Source organism: Pseudopodoces humilis, chromosome 3, assembly GCF_049639895.1.
Source record: "Pseudopodoces humilis isolate 2021_Gansu_Grassland_sample_001 chromosome 3, ASM4963989v1, whole genome shotgun sequence".
Taxonomy (NCBI): domain Eukaryota; kingdom Metazoa; phylum Chordata; class Aves; order Passeriformes; family Paridae; genus Pseudopodoces; species Pseudopodoces humilis.
Window position 1 is genome coordinate 70050356 of NC_142202.1, and position 19355 is coordinate 70069710.

General features: G+C 43.6%; 1 protein-coding gene across 2 annotated transcripts in view; it reads right to left on the reverse strand.

Annotated features, from left to right (window-relative positions):
- Positions 1-1435: 1435 nt before the first annotated feature.
- Positions 1436-19355, reverse strand: part of SOBP (sine oculis binding protein homolog) — a 113732-nt gene continuing 95812 nt past the window's right edge. For both annotated transcript variants that reach the window (XM_088053560.1, XM_088053559.1), the window contains 2 exons: positions 15543-17497; positions 1436-3172 (listed from right to left, as the gene is read on the reverse strand). In XM_088053560.1, the coding sequence (XP_087909686.1) occupies positions 15545-17497 (1953 nt within the window). In that variant the 3' untranslated portion in view covers positions 1436-3172; positions 15543-15544. The remainder of the gene's footprint in view (positions 3173-15542; positions 17498-19355) is intronic.

The window sequence follows — 19355 nt, forward strand, 5'->3', positions numbered from 1 at the left end:
ATTTCATTCATTTTGTTGGCATCATACAAGGGATGGATTTGGCCTCAAAAATAAAGCAGGTTTCTCTTGAATAATGTATTGTACCATTTGGTCTGCATTTTCCTCAAGGTTTATGTATACTTGGATATTCCTCCACATATATGCAGCTGGAGATATTTTTTCAATAGCAAACAATGAACTGATTCAGCTGTCCAAAGCAGTTGTTCACATTTCTGAATTTTGGGGTAAGATGTTAAGAAAGTATAAGGTGAGAAAATTCTCAGGAAAGCTAAGGTAAGTTTGTAATCACTGTAAACATGTGAAGCCAGCTCTAGCCTAGATCACTTTCTCTACCTCTGCTGTCCTGATGATTTTTGACAAGCTGATTCCATTTCTAGAAAATAAAACCAGTTCACCATAGAGAAAGATTTCTCTAAAGAGTCTGCTGTTTTTCAGAAGAGTGAAAATGTGTGCTAACAATTCTGGACCACTGACAAAAGCAAAATCAATACACACGGCCTTTGTTTTACAGCCAAGTTCAGATGAATAAATAGAGATGCAGCAAGCTGTTTACTAGGGAGACAAGCTTTGCTCTACGTGCCCTTCCAAGCAGGCATGCTTAGGCTGTTGTTGTTTGCCTTACATGGCTGGTTAATGAAATCAGTCAAATAGTTCCAGAGCTCACTGGACATTTCCAAGCCCTCCATCAGCAGCGCTGGCTGTGCTGGCCAAGAGCTGGAAAGCAAATGCTATTGTGTGAGATAGCTGTGGCAGAGGTCTGGGGGCACTTGGGAGGAGTTTGGTCCTTCGAAGAACCTCTGACTTCAGGGGGAGTTCATGTACAGAAAAGCCCCATCCTCACAAAAGGCAGGCAGAATACTCTCTGTACACAGCCCCACAGGCAGCATGAGAAAACTGCGCTTGCACAGATCCTCTCAAAATCAATGAAGCTGCAGCCACTGCATCTACCCAGGGATCTTCTCCAAGATCAGGACCTAACTCTGCACTGTGCTAAGTGCAAGGTTTTTTCTCCCTATGCCTTAAACACTGCAGAAACTGAGAAGTGTCAAGGGAGGCACGAAGATGGAAGGGCCATAGATACAGCTTTCAAGAACAGCTTACACATATTTTTCTGCGGCTTCAGACTCAGGGGTCTTTTTGTCTGTGACCAGGCAGGTAGAGGAATGAATAACTGCATACACAAAGAAGGGAAAAAAAAGAAAAATAAAACAACAGCACGTTTAAGTGCATTTTTTTTCTTGGAGATTTATTTTGTTTTAATAAATCTGACACCAGTCAGGGAGAGAGAAAAGCGTTGCAAGACCAAAAGGAAAGCAGAGCACGCTGAGGGTGCTTCAGATTCTTGCTCTCTTGAAGATGTTTCATCAAAATGTCTTTGAGCTCTCTCCCTAGACTCAGGACTTGTTGGATTCCCGCCCACCACCCACCCCTTTTTTTTTTGTTGATTTTTTTTGTTTGTTTGTTTGTTTGTTTTTTTAAAAAGCGAGCTTACTCGCCCGGTGTGATTTCCAAGCTTTCACAGCTCTAATAAATAAGGAGCACCTGTAAAACAGTAGCTTGACTTAAGTGAATCTGTACAAAGGAAAATATAGAAATACAGTATATACATAGTGCTCATAGTGCACCATCACTACAAGGCTCTGGTTCGACTGATTCTGCTGCCCTGCTCCCAACACCACTGACACAGACTCCGCTCCTGTAAACTGCTCCTTTCTTCCCCACAGCAGCCTTATAGAAAAGGTGTACTCTGAACACTCAAGAGTGAACAATTGCTTTATTCGAGTTAGTAAACAGTTACACTGAATCACAAGGTGATCTGAATTTTTTTTTTAAGTTTTTTCTTTCTTTTTGATTTTTTGTGGGGTTTTTATGGGTTTTTGTATTTTTTTTCTTTTCTTTTTTTTTTTTTTTCTTTTTTATTTGTCAGAATGGGATACTCCACAACTCTCTTACCAATTCAGTGCCAGTATAACATGCTCTAGTGTACTTTTGGACTCTTGGCTACAACTGTACAAGTGCACACAAGTAAATTCTACCCTGTTATCCTCCACCCACTGATTGAGGATCAAATTGCACATTTCTCTTAACCATGACAGGAGAAAGCAAACAGTGAAACAGAATCATGGGGGATCTTTCTCACTTTACCCTTGTTTTCATTGGTTTGTCCATACCATTCTAATTATCATGAAAGGGCTATGCATATGGAGAGATTGTCTCACTGCCTTCCTGGATCACTGAAAACCATCAGGGTTGAAATTTCATCCAAGTCTTTCGTGACGCCCAGCAAATATTCCCCTCAGATTATTTTACACCTTGAGGGAATTTTGGTCTTTAGTTCAACACTCTTGCTCTGTTCCCAAATGGGGCGCTATTTAGGGGAATTTAAAGAGAAAGCTGAGAAGAATAAACATTTACTGAGTTCTCTTGGCATTCAGTCTCTGAAAAACCACAGTATAAACTATTCATGCTGCTTCTTACATCTGTCAAATCAAAAATTAAAAGCCATAAAAGTGTAACACTGAAAATATGGCATTAGAAAGGATAAAGGTGGCCTTTGTAAAAATAACAAGGAAAGTATATTAGCCAATAAAATATTCTAACTCTTCATTTAAAAGTGCATCATGGGTAGGACAGAGATGACTCTGAAGCGTTGCTACTCCAGTATTACCCCTTTCCCCCATCAAAACTTGAATAGGTCCAAAACCATACAATGCAAATCACGATTCTTAGTGTAGCAGCAAAACCACAGCAGTTTTTCAAAGGAAAAAAAAAAAATTTAAAAAAAAAATCCGTATCATTGCCCAGTCTCAAATATCTGAACTTCGAAGTCAGTGAGGGAAAAGTACCTATGTTGGTCCGTGTGGTTTTTGAAACCCAGGTGAAAAATCCCCACCAGCAAGAAACCAAGAGGAAAAAGCGTTCCGAGAGGAGAAGAGGGGTGGTCGCAGGAATGCTGAGCACACTGTGTGGATTGATGATGTGCTGTCTTCTGGGTCAAAGGCACCCGTGGGACCGAGACTTCCTCGGAGGGGCTTCATGACAGGAAGCTGCTTTCTTTGCTGAACTTTCAGCCAGAGGGGGTGGTGAGCGGACCAGCTGGTGTCATTCGGTGGAGTGACGTGGTTTGCTCTGCTCCCTTTCTCCATGCAAGGTACCCTGTCAGCGAGCACTCCTGCAAAGCAGACAAGCAGAGAGGGTCAGGGGGAGCAGCAGGAGGCTCATTGCAGGCAGGCTGGGCACTGCCTGAGCTCACATCCCACACAGCCTCACACTGGGCAGGCAGCCAGGCCGAGGCACAAGCCCACTGCTCTGGCCTCACCGGCCCCTCATGCCTCGCGGGCCATTGGGACACACAGCCTCCAAGTTTGCTGGGAAGGAAGATGGAGGAATTCCTGTCATAAAAAACTGGAAACTGATATAATTATAGCTCATTCTCAACAACACTCTGGCAGTTATAAGCTCTTGAGTCTTAGTGTTTCTAAGGGCTACTGGGAGATACACCATTGTTTCATGTGTTTCTACTTCCCTTATCAGCTGGTTGTATAAGATACCCAGCAAGGATTGTCCCCTCTACACAGTGAGCTTTGGACTTGATCTCCTTGGATGGAATCTGCTGTCCCCTACAGATCTGGACTGAAATTCTGCAGTACTTATCAGCCTTAGCTTTGGTGCTGGGGCACATTTTCTTAGTTTGCTCCATGATCTCGCTTTCACACTGGCTCCTCTGCAATCCCTCTCAACAATGTGCCTGTATTGCCTTGCCAAACCTCCACCCTCCTTAGAGCAGAGACTGGAAGGCACATGGAGTATGTCGACCAGCATAAACTTCCATGGCATGGAGACCATGATATCTAGGTTAAGGAGTAACGTTTGTGCTTTCAGGCAAGGTGCCCAGTGAGATGAGCTTCTTTGTGTGTACAGAGAGCTGTGAACAAGAACTAGACTGAGAACTGGGATGCACCCACCTACTAAGGTGAAGTACACGACTGCTTTCTGTCACATTTTTTGGCTTGAAGTCTTGTTGTAAAAAGGGAAGCAGAGAAAATGAAACCTGTAATGTCTGTATGAAGCCTCACACTGCTCTCTCTTTCCATACATCAACAGAAATGAATTTCCATCCCTCACTAACCAATCTCATGGTACATGGTACAGCACAGACCAATAAGGGATTTGGGAGGGAAGGCATAAAGAAGTTCAGTGGCTCTTGATGCTTTCTGCCAGGAGCTTCTAGCTGCATACGTTCTGTCTATTTTCCCGTGGTGCAGATGGACTCAGTGTAACAGGGTGTGCAGAATGGCGAGAAGGACTTTCCCTGTTGACTGGCTCATATGGCAGTAATCGTGTTTGATGAATGCATCTTTGTAGCAATTAAGTTACAAAATAAAAATCTGTATCAGGCATAGCATGCAAAGATCTATAAAGAAATGAGAACTCACTAGTCATCACTGCTTCAGAGTTCAATGCTACGCACCTCGTGCCAGTACTAGCGTGCATGACCAGCACAATAAAGTCAGCTATTTATATCTCCCCCCAAAAAACACAAATTACTTTTTAGGAGAGCGACATACGCTCTTCACCCTAGCTGAACCTGCCTTCAACACACATCAAATATTGCTGATCAGATAGAAAAATTGCACCAACCACAAAAGAATTTTCATCAGGGTAAAGCCATGGAGTTGAGCTTATGTGAGTTGTGCTGAGGTAAGCACACTGGGTTTTGCTTGCTTTCCAAAGTCAAGTAGGGCTGGGCTGATCCTGGGTTGGAAGACCACCTAGAAGTTAGAGGCAGGCTGTAGTTCAAACCCAGGAAGCAGCATGGAAAAGATGAGGGAAAGAGAACAAGTAAGAAGGCTCATTCCTGCCCTATTGTTAACATGGTAGGGAGAATAACTCAACTGGATGATGACCTAGCTCCAGCAGGTGGCTTGAAGGTTCATTTGTATGGGCTCAGATAGTGATGCAGTGCTTCCATGCAAGAGGTGAGAGCTGCACTGGTGCCCTGTGTGTCTGTTAGTCAAAACCTGAGCAATCTGCAGCTGTGACACAGGCTGCACTCATCCACACAGAGCTTCCTCTTTGGCTGATGCCTGACATGTGAGGATTTAAATCCTTGCACAGAGAAGTACAGAATTAGAGCATGGCATGTCAAATTGGCAGCTCAGGGAAAGCCTCCTCACACTTTGCTCCCTCTCTGCAGTTACCCAGCTCTTTCCAGGTGCTGTTGCAGAGATACAGCCCTTTGTCCTGTGGTGGGAAGCTTGGTCCTGCTTGGTAGAGCCTGATGCTGGAACTGTACCTCACTTCCCCACCCCTCCATGCTGAGGAGCTGGGTGGCTCAGCTGTGGCTTTCTTCTGCTCCCCCACACCCAAGCACTGATCCCTGTGTATCTGCTCCCAGCACTGCCCCAGGAGCCATGGCAGCAGGCTCCTGATGGCCACCAGAAATAGCGGCTTTTACACAGTGTCCTCTCCAGTCATGTCCTGCTCCCCCAGAGGGGCCCTGTCATGGACATGGCTTTGGACTCATACACACATCCAGACACACACACAGTTTTTTTCCATGGCTGCTTCTCTGTCATTCTATGCCCCATTGAACATTTCTGTCTCCAGATTCACATCTTATTGTTCAGGAAAAATTAAAGACTGGGTGTGGAAGGCTGAAACAACTGTTGATGTGGACTGGCATGGCAGTTTCCATAATTTAGCACAGCACTTAATTCACCCAGACAATGAATGCTGATGTGCTAAAAGAGGCCTGGTTCATCTGGGACATGCATGGCCCTAGAGTAAAGGCATTGCAATTATTTTCTCAGGGAAATTGCTCTGAAGATAAACCACAAGAGTGCAGCTCAAGTCAGCATGGGAGCAAGCTCAGCCCTGGAAACACTCGGGAATCATCTGTTACTTGTAATAGTTCTGTAATTTTTTAATTTTTTTTTTTTTTTTAATTCTTAAAGTAGTTCAAGATTCTTCATTAAAACCTCCCCCTTTGAATACTCTATGATTTATCTTTCCATGAGCTAATGGAAGGGATGCCACATTGCAAAAGACAGGGAGGACTTTTAGCATGAATGGGAAAACAAGCTGACCAACAAATTAAGCACCAACTCTGGATTTCAAAGAGTGATTTCCTTCTGCCCTGACCTTGTAAGCTGAAGATCCTCCTCAGCTTTGGGTCACCTGTGGAACTCAGGCTCTCTTCTACCAAAACATGAGCTGCAATCTGAGCAAACATTGTGACTTTAGGGATTGCATTGGGGAAGAGCCCTGAGATTTGCCTTTTACGCCTAGGCAGAAGTGGTAAGGACACTCCCCACTCTGTGAATTGTTGCACCATTTTCTTCAGGCTATTTCTGACAGGGGGTCTGTGGTTTATATTTTGGGGCATTCTGAGGTATGTACATGGATCATGCAAAGAGGAAAATGCCATCACAGCTCTGGACTTCTAATCTCTACACTGGAAGTGACCCCTGTGGCAGAGCACAGAGCCTGCCAGGGCCAGTCCTGATTTACACTGAGGTAATTGGTTATACCTCCACAACAACAAGACAGCCCAGTCTCCCCCAGTTACTGCAGCACCAGTGTGTTTGCCAGCCTTGTAAGTAGTGTGCTCTATCCCACTGGTGTCCAGATGTGGCAGAAGATATGATTTTCCTCTGAAAAAAACCAGCCAAATTTTCAACAAATTCTCCCATTCTAACCTTGGATAAAGTTGAAATTTTGCAAGGTATTTTTAAAAAAATAACGAAAAAGCAACAGCCCCACCCCCCCACCCCCAAAAAACCCCAACCACAACAACACCCTCCCTCCACAAAAAAAACCAAAACCAAAAAAAGCCCAAAAAACCCTAAAGCTAACCAAACAAAAGAAACCCCAAAACTGAAAAACAAGCAACCGCTATGATGTAATAACCCTTCTTTAAATCTCTGATTTTGTCTGAATCAGAATAGTAACTTCAACTTGCGTTTCAGCAGTCTTCTCTGGGCCTAAACCACTATTCCAAGGTGCTTTTCAATTTTCTTATTCAACCTGATCTCTCCAGTAAAACCAGTTAAATAGCCAGAGCAAGGCAGTTTAACTGTTGGTAGTGGTATGGAGGATGGTGAGGATGAGTGCCTTGCTGAGCCACAGCCTGTACCTCCCTGGGAGAGTCCTCCTCCTCCTCACCTGGGCTACACGTGGGCCTGGCTTTTTAACCTGAAATGTTATTGTGGGCCACAAAATTACAACAATTACAATAGCAGAAATTTCTGAAGCAGCAATGAACCTTCCTAGTGAAAAGTTTCCGCATCCTGTATCAGGAAACAATCAACATTTTCACATTTTCCCATGAACAACTCCACTGTCCATAACCATCCAGGACTGCATGCCTGGCACTGCCCCCATAGGGTTTCTCTCTGGTTTTCACAGCCCTTGATCTGGTTCATTTCAGCTCTAAGCAAGAGCAGATGCAAACTCATCCAAAAGCAAGGGGGCATGCTCAGGTGGCAAAAATGTCATGTGGATTATCTTGTGAGAGAAAGAAGAGGAAAAACTCATCCAGAACACATAAGGAGCAAGTGGGTGAGACCTGGCATAGCCCTTGGTGCAGTGCCAGGCACCTTAGGGAATCTCCCTTATCCTCAGCACTGAACTGGGCTCTGAAAAACCTGCACTGAGCCCAAACACTGCTTTAGATTTTCTCTATTTCTCACCCCAAGAAGACAGGAATAATGTTTTTAACAGCAAGATAAGCATTTCAGCAATAATTGGTAAACTGCTTCAAATAAAAATGAATTGGCATTTTAACTGATCTTTGAAATTTAGGGTAAGAATTCAAATTTTCAGTGACTTCATCATGGATCTTTTCTAGTTGTGTTCAAGATTGTCTCAATTGGAGAATTCCTGTGGGAAAGGGCTTTTTTTTTTCCTCCTCTTTTTGGATAAGGAACTTAGAAGTGGCAGCAGAAGTGGTTCGTGAAACCTTATAAATATTTGGAGTATAAGTAGGTGACACAAAATTTTACATTTAACCACGTGGACTCCAAATAAATGGCTGAAAATTGCTCTAACCATAGGTTTCAATATCAATCACCTGATGATGGGATGCAGATCTTTCCAGAGAGGTCAGAACTCCATAGTTATTTCACTCAACAGTACCCAGTCCCGAAACCCCCTATTTTTTATCTTTTTTTAAATATCTGCTTTCATAGAAGATAATTACATTACACAGCATGAAAGTCCAAAACTGGGATTGGAAGATGGAGCACAGCAGGGAGTATGGGCATCGTCTCAGCAAACGCAGTTCAGCCTCTTTGCCTTTAGATAATTTGTTATTGAAGGTTGGCTTGAATTTAAGGCAGCAATGTTTCAGAAACACTTGGAAAAGCAAGCCAGCTGCAGGGCGGATATCATTACAAATTGAGACACATGTTGTACAGGAATACCATTCTTTTCAAATACCAGAGTTGTGTCTGGGGAAGTAAAGCCACGCAAAGGTCTCGGAGGCAGGGTCTGTAACATGCCGAGGGCCTTCAACTTGCATTAGAGGCACCAAGCGCTGAGTGCACACAGTACTGAGCAGGATCAAGCCCAGATATTTAATCAGCTGTAATTTTCATGGTAGAAGCAAACATTAAATAGTTGAGGGTTCTGCAGAATGTTAGAGGTTACTTCAATCCACGGCTCTCACGAGATGATCACACATGTTCCCAAAGACAAATTTCAATCCCGTGAGTGCACTGTAGCTCGTTATCAAAATAGTGTAAATAAGGTCATGATTAGTAGGTCTCAGCTGTGAGGCTTTGACTGGTGGATGCACCCAGAAACATGCTTACCTTTATGGGACCTAAAAATAGACAGGAGAGACTCAGCAGGTGACCTGGAAACAAAAATTGCTTCAGAAAGTCTTGCTTGCCACTGTCTAATTTCCTCCTGACTTCTTGCTCAAAGAGCTTTGTTTCTACTTTGCTTCAATCTTCCACTGTGTTTTTTAAACAATACTTTAATTTTAACTTAAAATCTATGGCTCACTGCTTGATTATGTCCAACTTTTTCATGACCACAGTCCTCAAAAGTGCTTTGCTCCTTTCTCTCCCACTTTGAGGTATTGCTCGTAATACTGTTAAATAGTTTATAAGCTCCTCACAGTTGTTCAGAGCTCACTGCTCTGCACTGAAGTTGGCCATGGTGTTTCAGGGTCAAGCTTCACAAAGACTGTGAGGTGCTTAGCTCCTCATCAGATTTCAGTGGCAATCAGACACATACCATCCAGCACCTTGGCCCTGCATGTCAAGGCAATCGATGTTTAGATGATGTTTTTGCAAGTGTTTTTACAAGAGCCTGTTTTACTATGGTCTTTGTTTTTAGGGTCTCTGTATCTAATTATGAGTTGTGCTTTCCTCCCCACCCCCACAAAATTTCCCTGCACCACTGACTTCGGTAGCTCAACAGCACAAGGAAAAGCTGAAGAAGAGCTCGAGTGTCCCCATGGGGCTGTTTCACACTTGACACTTTTCAGTGCAGCCAAACCTGCTTTGAACCAAGTTAAATAAGAGGAGCACTTTAGACCTTTTATGTATGAAAGTGCCTGATCAGTCTTTAAAGCCTGGCAAAGGATTATGAGCAATTCATTGTTTCAATATGAATATGGGTTGTACCAACGTAGGGAATGGCATGGTGCTTATTTCAGTTCAAATTATTTTAATTTCATATGACAATTAAAACTAATAATGGCCAGTAAACACCAAAATGATCTCTGAAATTGGTGGTCTGAGGTCCTGGGAGCTGTCAGGTAGACTACAGTCTGTAGGTGTCAGGTTCTTCTGTGGGTCTGTCATTTGACTATGCCTTTTTTTGCTGTCAAGTTCTGACCGTGTGTTTTGTTTGCCAACAACCGTAGATGCTTATTACCTTTACAAATCAGACCAGGTGTAGTTATTTTCTAAACTGAGTTCAAGAATCAGATTTCATATTTGAAACATGTGCCCTAGGAGGTTTTATAGAAAAGCAGGAGGAGCCCATCAGAAATCAGCACTTACTCCTTTGATTCAAAGAGTGTGCAGTGATCTATGGCAGCGTACCACGAGCCTGCTATTTACTGCCACTGAGACGGAAGTTAGCACTCCCACACCCCAGCAGCAAGATGTGGGAGCTGAAAGCTATCCATATACTTCACTATTTTGAGAACCTTTTTTTCTTTCCCTTTTTTTTTTTTTTTTCTTTTTTCCTCTGGGAAATCCTTTTTCTGATTTTATGTACCTGAGAAGGTATACAGGCAATTTTATAACATAAGATCACACTGCTAGAGTCAGGCAGCTCTCAAGGGCAAAACCTCAGTCCCAAGCAAATGTGTTTAAGGCTTTGTGGTGTTAAAAGTCTCTCCTCTCCCCCTTTGGATAAATGGAAAATTTCTGTAGGCTCATAAGTAGCCAGGTGAAGGAAAACTTCTGAAGCAGAAGAGTAGGTGTTAAATATATGAGTCCAATTACTCTGCTGATTTAAATTAGTTTGGCATCAGTGGAACTATATCCAGTTAAAATGAGCTAAGACTCCGGCCCATAGTACCATGTTAACAAAGATGACTAGCATAGAAATGTGTTCAAATATAGAAAAACTGTTTTCAAGTATATCTTTAAGGTCAAATTTGGTCCTAACCATAGCAAGCTGGGCCGAGGTAAGAATGATGTTGGTAGACAGATACCACAGTGACAGAGGAGAGATAAAATCTCTTAGACCAAAAAAAAAAAAAAAAAAGAGGTTAATAGCTATGCCCCTTGCCTCAGGAATCCAGAACAGGAAATCTTGTGCTGGACCATTATGGTCTGAGGAGCTCAAAGTGGGATATATTATTATTTCTGCACTGAACTGAGTGTTCTGCATGCTGTATATTTTTATGAGCACAATTCATGGACTAGACAGCTGAAGGTTTAGGCCTTTCACCCAGCAGATGCTGACCCTGGGACAAACAGGTTGGCACTGTACGTGGCCATACACCTACTATTTCCATTACTTCTGGAAGAAATTCTACTGTGACAAGTGGAAAAACTCCTTCCTTTCCTGACCCCTCTGTCCCCAGCACAGGATTACTCAACACACACACACACACACAGAAGTTAGTTGTGATTTTAGCATGTGACATTTCATTTTCTCATTTAGTTTAACATAACTATCATGTTAAATCCAAGCAGACCTCAGTGTTTTCATTTCTTTGATTTAGGAAACGTTGACATCAAAGCTGGTGGGTTAAAACTGATCCCGCCAGGGCATAAAGCATGTAGGCAGGCAACACTAACACTGCTAATTTTAGAAACTCACATTGCTCAAACTTGAAAATATAACACTCAACAGAATATTCTTCCTAGCTCCATTCCTTTATCATAGCAGGACTTTGGCACCGAGACATCTTTTGATAGTTTTTCAAATTGCATCAAGCTAGAACAGCTTGACAGTCCATGTCCTGATGGAGAAACTAAACTTTAACATCAAGGATTATGTTGCTGATTAGCACTTTCAATAATCAAGTAATTGGTACATTAAATAATCCAGAGACTGGCAACTTGCCTGAAAAGGTCACGCTTGCACTGATTCCTTTTTAGAGAGTCCGTGTTGCTGTTACATTAATTCAATCTGTCTGTCCAGAACTCTAGCATAAAAATATTTGGCTAATTTCCTTCTTGTCACACAATTTGATGGGAAATAAAATCCAGGAAAAATCGCACATTAGGGCAATATGTTCAGATTTTCCAATTTGGGTAGGTGAGAAGCAAGAGAGAAAAAGACAACTGGCCAGACTTTTTTTCTCCCAGGTTAGTGTGGCCAGTGCTATCAATACAAACCTCCAAGGGCCCAAATCAACACATTTGTTATTGCAGCTTCTATCCTCCATGTAATTTATTAGAATTTCTATGAGGTTGTAGTCTCTCTTAAGGTATTCTCCCCACAACTGGGTTGCAGGAGAAGTTTTATCTCCCTGCTTCCCAAAGCCTGGGTAGGTGGAACTAACCCATGGGCATGGCAGCGGTCGTGGCTAAGGTGCAAGAGGCTACACGGATGTTCTCCTTCCCTGTTACCCCCTCTGCATAGACACAGACAGGCTCTGAGCCCTGCACAGTCCTCACAGGCAACTAGGGCAGAAATCTAAGGCAGAGCCCTTTTGCTCCCCCAGACTGGCTACGATCAGCAATGCTGAAATAGCAAAATAAAGCTTCTGCACAAAACCACAGAGTCCTCACCTCAAATCTGTCATCAGAGCTGCACAAATCACTTGTGCGTGCCTTGAGACGCTCAAAACGCACCCACATATCACTGAGGCACCCACTGGAATGAGATGGTTACCATGCTGCTTACTTCTGCAGAGTATTTGGAGTATCCTCTTTCCCTTGGAGCACATAAGGACCCTGGTCTCCCATATCTTCTGCACAGAGGCTACTTGTTTTCTTTTTCTGGAGGAATGAACACAGACTAATCACCACCACCATGCCGTGCTATGCTACTGCACAAGCCTCAGAGGTATGGCAGACACTTAGGCTGGGTTTCTTAACTTCCAGTGTCTGTGTGGACATCTCTGTCTGTGCCAGTCAGCCTAAGTTTCCCTCACTGCAGGCAGAAATAATCACTCCTAGGGCACAATTCATCTGAGCTGTCTTAGTTGTTGACTCTGGGACGAGCTCAGCTGTCTCTTTGAAGTGCCTGCTTCTCTAGGTTGATTTTAAAGAGAGTTTAGACAATTAGCTCAGCTTCATCTTTGTTACAGATGTCTGTATTGGGTCAGATTAATCTTGCCTGGCAACCTGAAAACTTTCCTATAAGACAACACTTACACTGAGGCAAAGAAATATGTAAAACTCAGGATGAAAGGGAAAATGGCTATTCCTAAGGATAATCACAATGGCAGTTATTGACATTTAGAGAATACAAAGGGCTGAGGACAGGAACTGAATTATAAAGAATCCTTGTCTTTCCAATGCAGCTTGTTCGGTTCGCCCACTTTCTCAAATACTATCCGTGAAGTGATGTCATGAATAATCACTTCAACAGGCAAAAATACACAACTTGGTGAAGCCAGAACTCTCTCTCTGAGGGTTTAAGCTCTGGCTTTGAATGACACTAAACTCCTCTTGGGACTGGGACCTTGAAGAGGCAGCATTGTTGCAGCCCGGATGGTCCAGGCAAGCAGAAATAGACGCCAGCCTGTCTTTGACTACAGAGTAAGCACATAAATGCCCAAGTCTTCTAGCACTGTGTTGAAATAAGCAGCTATGAGGAGATTCAACAGCGTGGGAAAGGAAGGGTTAACCATGGCTTTCCTAAAATTTGATAAAAATTATACAGCCAAATAGCGACCTTCTCACTAGATCAGATCACTACCCCAACATAGAACCATGCATACATTTACGAAGGGAATCCTTCAAGCCCCAAAGTTAACACTGGGGTTTGCAAAAAAGATATCGCTGCTGAGGGACATAGATTCCATACCCCAGGGGTGGGTAGGGGGATGCCTGCTGACAGGACCTACGAGTGTGTAAAGATTTTAAATACTCATTTGACTTCTGAGTTATTGTACATGCTGATTACTAGTCCAAGAATGCGATAGTTGTCCTCTATTCTTATTAGTGTATCTTTTAAATGTGTCAGCACATGCTGAGAGCAAAGAATAATGGTTGTGTTTCACCGAAGAATGTAAATAAATACTGTTGGTGATCAAGGGAAGTAATGTTTCCAGCCCTGAAACCAGCACAGGGAATGCAGCGTTAACAAATGAGAAGGGAGTCCTGACTATACTATATATCTTTGATGGTGCAATTAACCCACACTAATGAAGCAGGGAGATACTGCAATGGCCCAGATTACACAGCCTGCTGCTGCTATCTGTGGCTGTAGGTGCCAAACACCACTGCAGTCACTATTTGTGCTACCAGAGTCAGGGATTTACTGGAGGCTACAGAATATTCCAAGGATTGGAATGAAATCTGGCATGTCACCAAGCCACATCCGGTGAACCATCAGTATTTTACTGCTGAACAGATTTCTTGCAACACCCACCATTTCCCCTTTTCCTGAAAGAAGCTCTCCGTGCTTGTGAATCTAAATAAATTCCATTACATTAGTTTTGTTAAGGAATATATTCAGTGCAGGTAGCTCAGTGTGCAGCTGCAGTGCCAGCTGCAGGTTGAGCTCTGGGGGGGCAGGAGCCCAAGCCCGAGCACCAGGCAAGAGGATGGGAATGGGCAGCGATCCTTTCCATAACAAAGGACACAGGGTGACCAGACACTCACCCCCAGACTTTTCTATGCTTAGACTGTGAGGCTTTAGAAGGTAAAAAAGCCAAGGGGTTCCTTTGTTCTGGATCCCTTGTCAACAGCATCAGCTCAAGCTGTTGTTTTGTTATTTATTTACTGCACCATGATGAAATTATTTTAAGGATTGGGATATCTGAGAACTCTGCTATGGAGAACCTGGGGTTGAGCCAGTGAGGAGACCTGGTCTGATTGTGTGAGTGTGGGGTGTGTAGCTGTGGAGGGGCTTCTGTCCCAGCTCAGGTGGTATGAGAGTGACTGCCAGAGCCGTTCTTGGATGGTCAGACAGGAAAGAGTCGTTACACAGTTTCTCACTCACGGTTTTGAAGCATCACACACATACTAAACTAAGAGTTTTACAAAGATGCTATGCTATAAGAGGGATTCAGAAGGCTTTCCAATTTCCATTTGGAAATGAAGGATGAGAGGTTTATGCATCTGGATCATTGTCCTTGGACATGCCATGGGGGTTTGTGGAGTTACCCATATCTCTGCCTGGCTTTGCAGCCCTACCAGGAGCCACAAACACGTACCAAGCACAGGGCTGAGGCAAACCTCAGCTGCGTTTCTAAGGTGGGAGACTTCCACCAAAGGCAGATACCTCAGGTAAATCAGTAAAGCCCCATGGCAGAGGTTTTGCTGCAATAAGCTGTAGTGGGCAGGTCCCAAACAGCAGGCAGTCTCTAAGCACAAATACACAGGAAAGGAAAGCTCATGGAGAGGAGTTCAGTCTCTAGAGAGCAGCTCAGTGGAAAGCCAAGGTGCAGTCTGGAGGCAGACTGAAGTAAGATGGCTGGAGGTGACCATTTGCCAAGTCCATTGGATCTGAGCTAGCAGGAAGCTGCTGGGTCATCTGGCTCTATGCTATGCTGCAGGTCAATTTCAGTCATTGTGAAGGCTTGAGATGCTGTGTAACTCAGCTGGAATAAGTAAGCAGATTAATGGCCCAGACCTGTACCATATTCTAGTCAGAAAACCACTGACTTTGACATATACAGCACAATCACTTCACAGCCAGAACCATCATGATATGTTCTGTGAGCAAAAGTGTAATGAGGCTGCTGATGAATGGAGTACTGACAAGTACAGATGCAGTACAACACAAAAAACAATACTAAAACACAAAAACCAATAGTTTTCTGAAAGTGCTCATAAACTGGAATTTGTATCTTTTTGTTTCATAAAGGCCACATCCACATGAGTTTGACCTCATACCTGAAAATACTGAATTCTATTCACACAGAAGGCAGTAGCGATTACACAAACCTTTACTTATTCTGATTTCGAATTCGGAGACACCTCCTTTTCAATGGTGGCTCCAGATCCTCTGGCCCTGTGCTGAGTATTGGCGTTGAGATAATGCACGGTGCAATAGCAGTCTTTTCTGCTGGTTTTGGCACAGGCTGGATCACACAACCTGTCTTGGGCAGCATCCTCAAAGCATATGCATGGTCCTCGTCTGCTGGATTGTTAAGGTTCGGGTCCTGTTTGTCTCCCGCAGCCAGGGGCTCTTCCCCAGTCTTCTTGCCAGCATCTCCCTCAAGGTGGCAGTTTGACGCACAGTTGTTCTCCTTAACGGACTCCAGCTCGCTCACCGTCAGCTCCTCCGGGGGCTGGGGCTTTTTCGGCTCCTGGGGCGGCTCCGGGTTCTTGGAACCCTCCGTGCTCTTTGTGCCATTCACAATGACGTTGCACACCGCTGCGCCAGCTTCCAGTCCTGGCGTGCCAGAGGCCAAGGAGACGGGACAGCAGTGAGCTCCGTCACTGCACGGTAACGTTTTTGAGTCAACTGGGCTGCAGCTGTCCCTGCAGTCGCTGCAGTTCCTTTTGTCTGAGCTACCAAAAGCCAAATTTACAACACTGTTAGGTTCACGTTCAACTTTCACTTGGGCGTGTAGAGCCCTGTGGATGACATTGTGCAGCCTAGACCGGTGGCCTACTGTTAGGTCTATCACACCGTCCTGTGGACCCTGTAGCACACTGGGAAAACCAAATTTACTGTTCACTGGACTACTAGGTCTGACAGTCAAATCAACAACTTCATTTTTACTGTGCTCCTGAAGCACTTTAGCTTGATTAAGGGACTGGCCTGAGCAGCTCGGTGATGAGTCAGAGGATTTGGATGATCCTTGCTTTGACTCTCGAGGGGACGAAGAGCTATTGGTTGGCTTTGCCCCAGGCGTCTCGCTGGAGGTACTCGGAATGAAGCTTTCGCCGTTGCTGGAGAAGCCGTTGGGGGGTTTGGAGTCGTTGATGTGAGGGATGGGGATGGGGATGGGGATGGGAACGGGCAAAGGGACAATGACAGGATATGGCACTAGTAGAGTTGGGGGTGGCACCAGTGGGGCAAGGGATGGCAATCCAAAGTTCATCATCTGTGGCATAGGCATAGGACCATTTGGCATCATGCTGACAGGGGGGAAGGGAAGACTGGGCAAAGGAGCTCCGGGAGGGGGCGGCGGCAACAAGCCAGGAGGATTCCCAGGCATGGTAGGTGTTGTGGGGGGATGGATATGGGGGGACAGCATCGGCCTGTGCATGGGGCTAGAGGTGGGACCCATATTTCTGGGACCACCTGGTGGGGGACCAATTCCAGGAATCATTGGATTTGACAGAGGGCTGTTAGGATTCGAGGCATGGTGAGGTGGCCCACGAATAAATGGTGGACGGATTTGCTGCATAATTTGCTGTTCCATGAATATGGGCAGAGGAACTGGCCCACGGTTTGTCATCACCATGGGAGGACTGCGAGGTGGGACACCAATTGGAGGCACAATGCTAGCAGGTGGCTGGACAGAAACTGGTGGAATATTTGGATTCTCACTGATGGGAATAGGTTTGGGAACTGGCGTGGGGATTTTAGTGACAGAGCAGTTGGCAGTGTCAGACGGAGAGGCAGTGGTAGATGCTGATGGTCCAGGGCCTTGAATTTGGCCAGCTGCAGACGCTGGGGATGGGGCTTTTCTCCGAGCATCTGCTAGCGGTATATTCCAAGAATCTGGAGTAAGCAGCTGCACCCCAGTGCCTTCTGCTTTATTTTCGACTGGAGGATGTAATGTACTGCACAGTCCAGCTGGAAGATTGGCCTGTGTCTCTTTGTAGAAAATGTCCATTTTGTACTGATTGAGACATTTTGCACTGCAGAACTGAAGCCTTCTTTCCCCGTCCCCAAAATCCAGATACTCTTTTGTGTGTCTTATGTGCTTACACCAGTCACATACCTACAACACAGTAATAAAATCAAATCAGGTAAGAAAAGCAATCTTCTCTTCATAGTGTTATTTTTAAAGTATTTTTTTCAGTTGCTAAATACATTATTTTTCTAACAGGAAAAAAAAGAAGTTATATTTGTGAAAACCGCACCTTTTTTTTTTTTCTCCAAAATATTAATGAATTGAATGCCACTCCCTTTTCTGGCTCAGTCTCAGTCCTACCTTATATGATGCATTATATATCATAAACCCATAGCACAGAGAAGAATCCTCAGCTGGCATATACTGTTATAACACACATATGTAAGTATGCAAAGTCCATATGAGTATGGCTGTGATTACTCCTTGGTGGTAATCTAAGCATGCCTGTGCCATCTGAGATGCCATACTACAGGAGGAGTGTGAGAGCTGGAAAAGGACTCAGAAAATTGCTGGAAATTAATGTAAACCATTTTCTGCTAAACTGCAGTACACGGGAACATTTAGTAGTCTACTAAGGGTATCAAATAATAAGTTGGAAAGAGTGTGATATTTCAAAATGGCATCACAAAGCAAAAAGCATCATTGATTCTTTGCCCTTCGTTCCAAGGAGAAACTTGGAAAAAGTCAGGATATTTGTGTAAGGTTCAAATAGTCCCAATTTGTGATGTTTCAGCAAGCTGGAATTATTTTCTGAGATGTTTGCCCACTCTTGTGTACGAGTCACTTTGAGTAAAACTTCTTGGCAAGCAAGGACCTGTTTAGCAACTTCTCAAATACTACAGCAAAAAGTTTGCATTGCAGGCTCAATTTTGTTTTGTTTCTCTGCTTTCCATTTAATCTTTTTTTATGTTGCTATTGGTGTGGTGAAGGCACAGCCAATTTTTTTTAAAAATAAGGCTGCAGAACTAATTAAGTTGTGAAAGGTTTTCCCAGTTGTAAACCACTAGACACCAAAGTTCAAAAAATAGTCATTCTAGGCTTCAGAATCCATTACTTCAGAGAAATTATTGTGATTTCATTAACACATTAATTTTGCAACACCAACAGCTCTCACAGATGGTGAAGACATGATCTACAATTCAAATATGACTCTTGTTTGCACAAATGCCTTTCCTTCATATGGCATTTTAAACAAGAATTAATATGAGTAATCTTGCCATAGCTATAAACAGATAAACAGATGTCAGATTTTTCAGTGCCTCACTTTTTTGACAGAATTTTACACACACAAACCCCCCCCATTTTTGTCATTTACATTAGTTCTCAAAATACTCCACTGACAGGGAATTTTGGTGCTTTCTATCAGCATGTTGAGCCTATGACCATGTCATAATATATCCTGGTATTGTTTGTTCTGCCTTTTCCAAATAGCCCATATTAGCTTGCTTTGAAATTACTCCATCTTTTGTACAAAGGAAAAAAATACACTAAAAACCCCAAAGAAGACTATGATTGTGAAAAGACTGCATTAAAAGGATAATTAATTTTAATAACTATTGGCCATATAAACAATTCAAAACAACATATGCTGGGCATCTGATTACCCATCTCATTTAACTCTCAGCTTTCCTTTAATATAAACAGTGGCGACATTCTTGAGTTTTCAGTAATATATCTTTAATGTATATAGACACACGCACAGACACTATAAGCTATGGTTATTAGCTCATTTAGCTCCTTGACCTTTTAGCTGTCCCATCAGGTTTCTGTTTGTTTCCCTCCTGCTCCCTTCCCCATTCACACACACACACACGCACACACACACACACACACGCACACACACACACACTCCCTCTCTTTTATCCCAACATTTAAATCAAGCTAAATAATCAATTGAGAAGTAGCAGCTCCTAAGTCAACCCTGAAGTTTGGGAATGCAGGATCC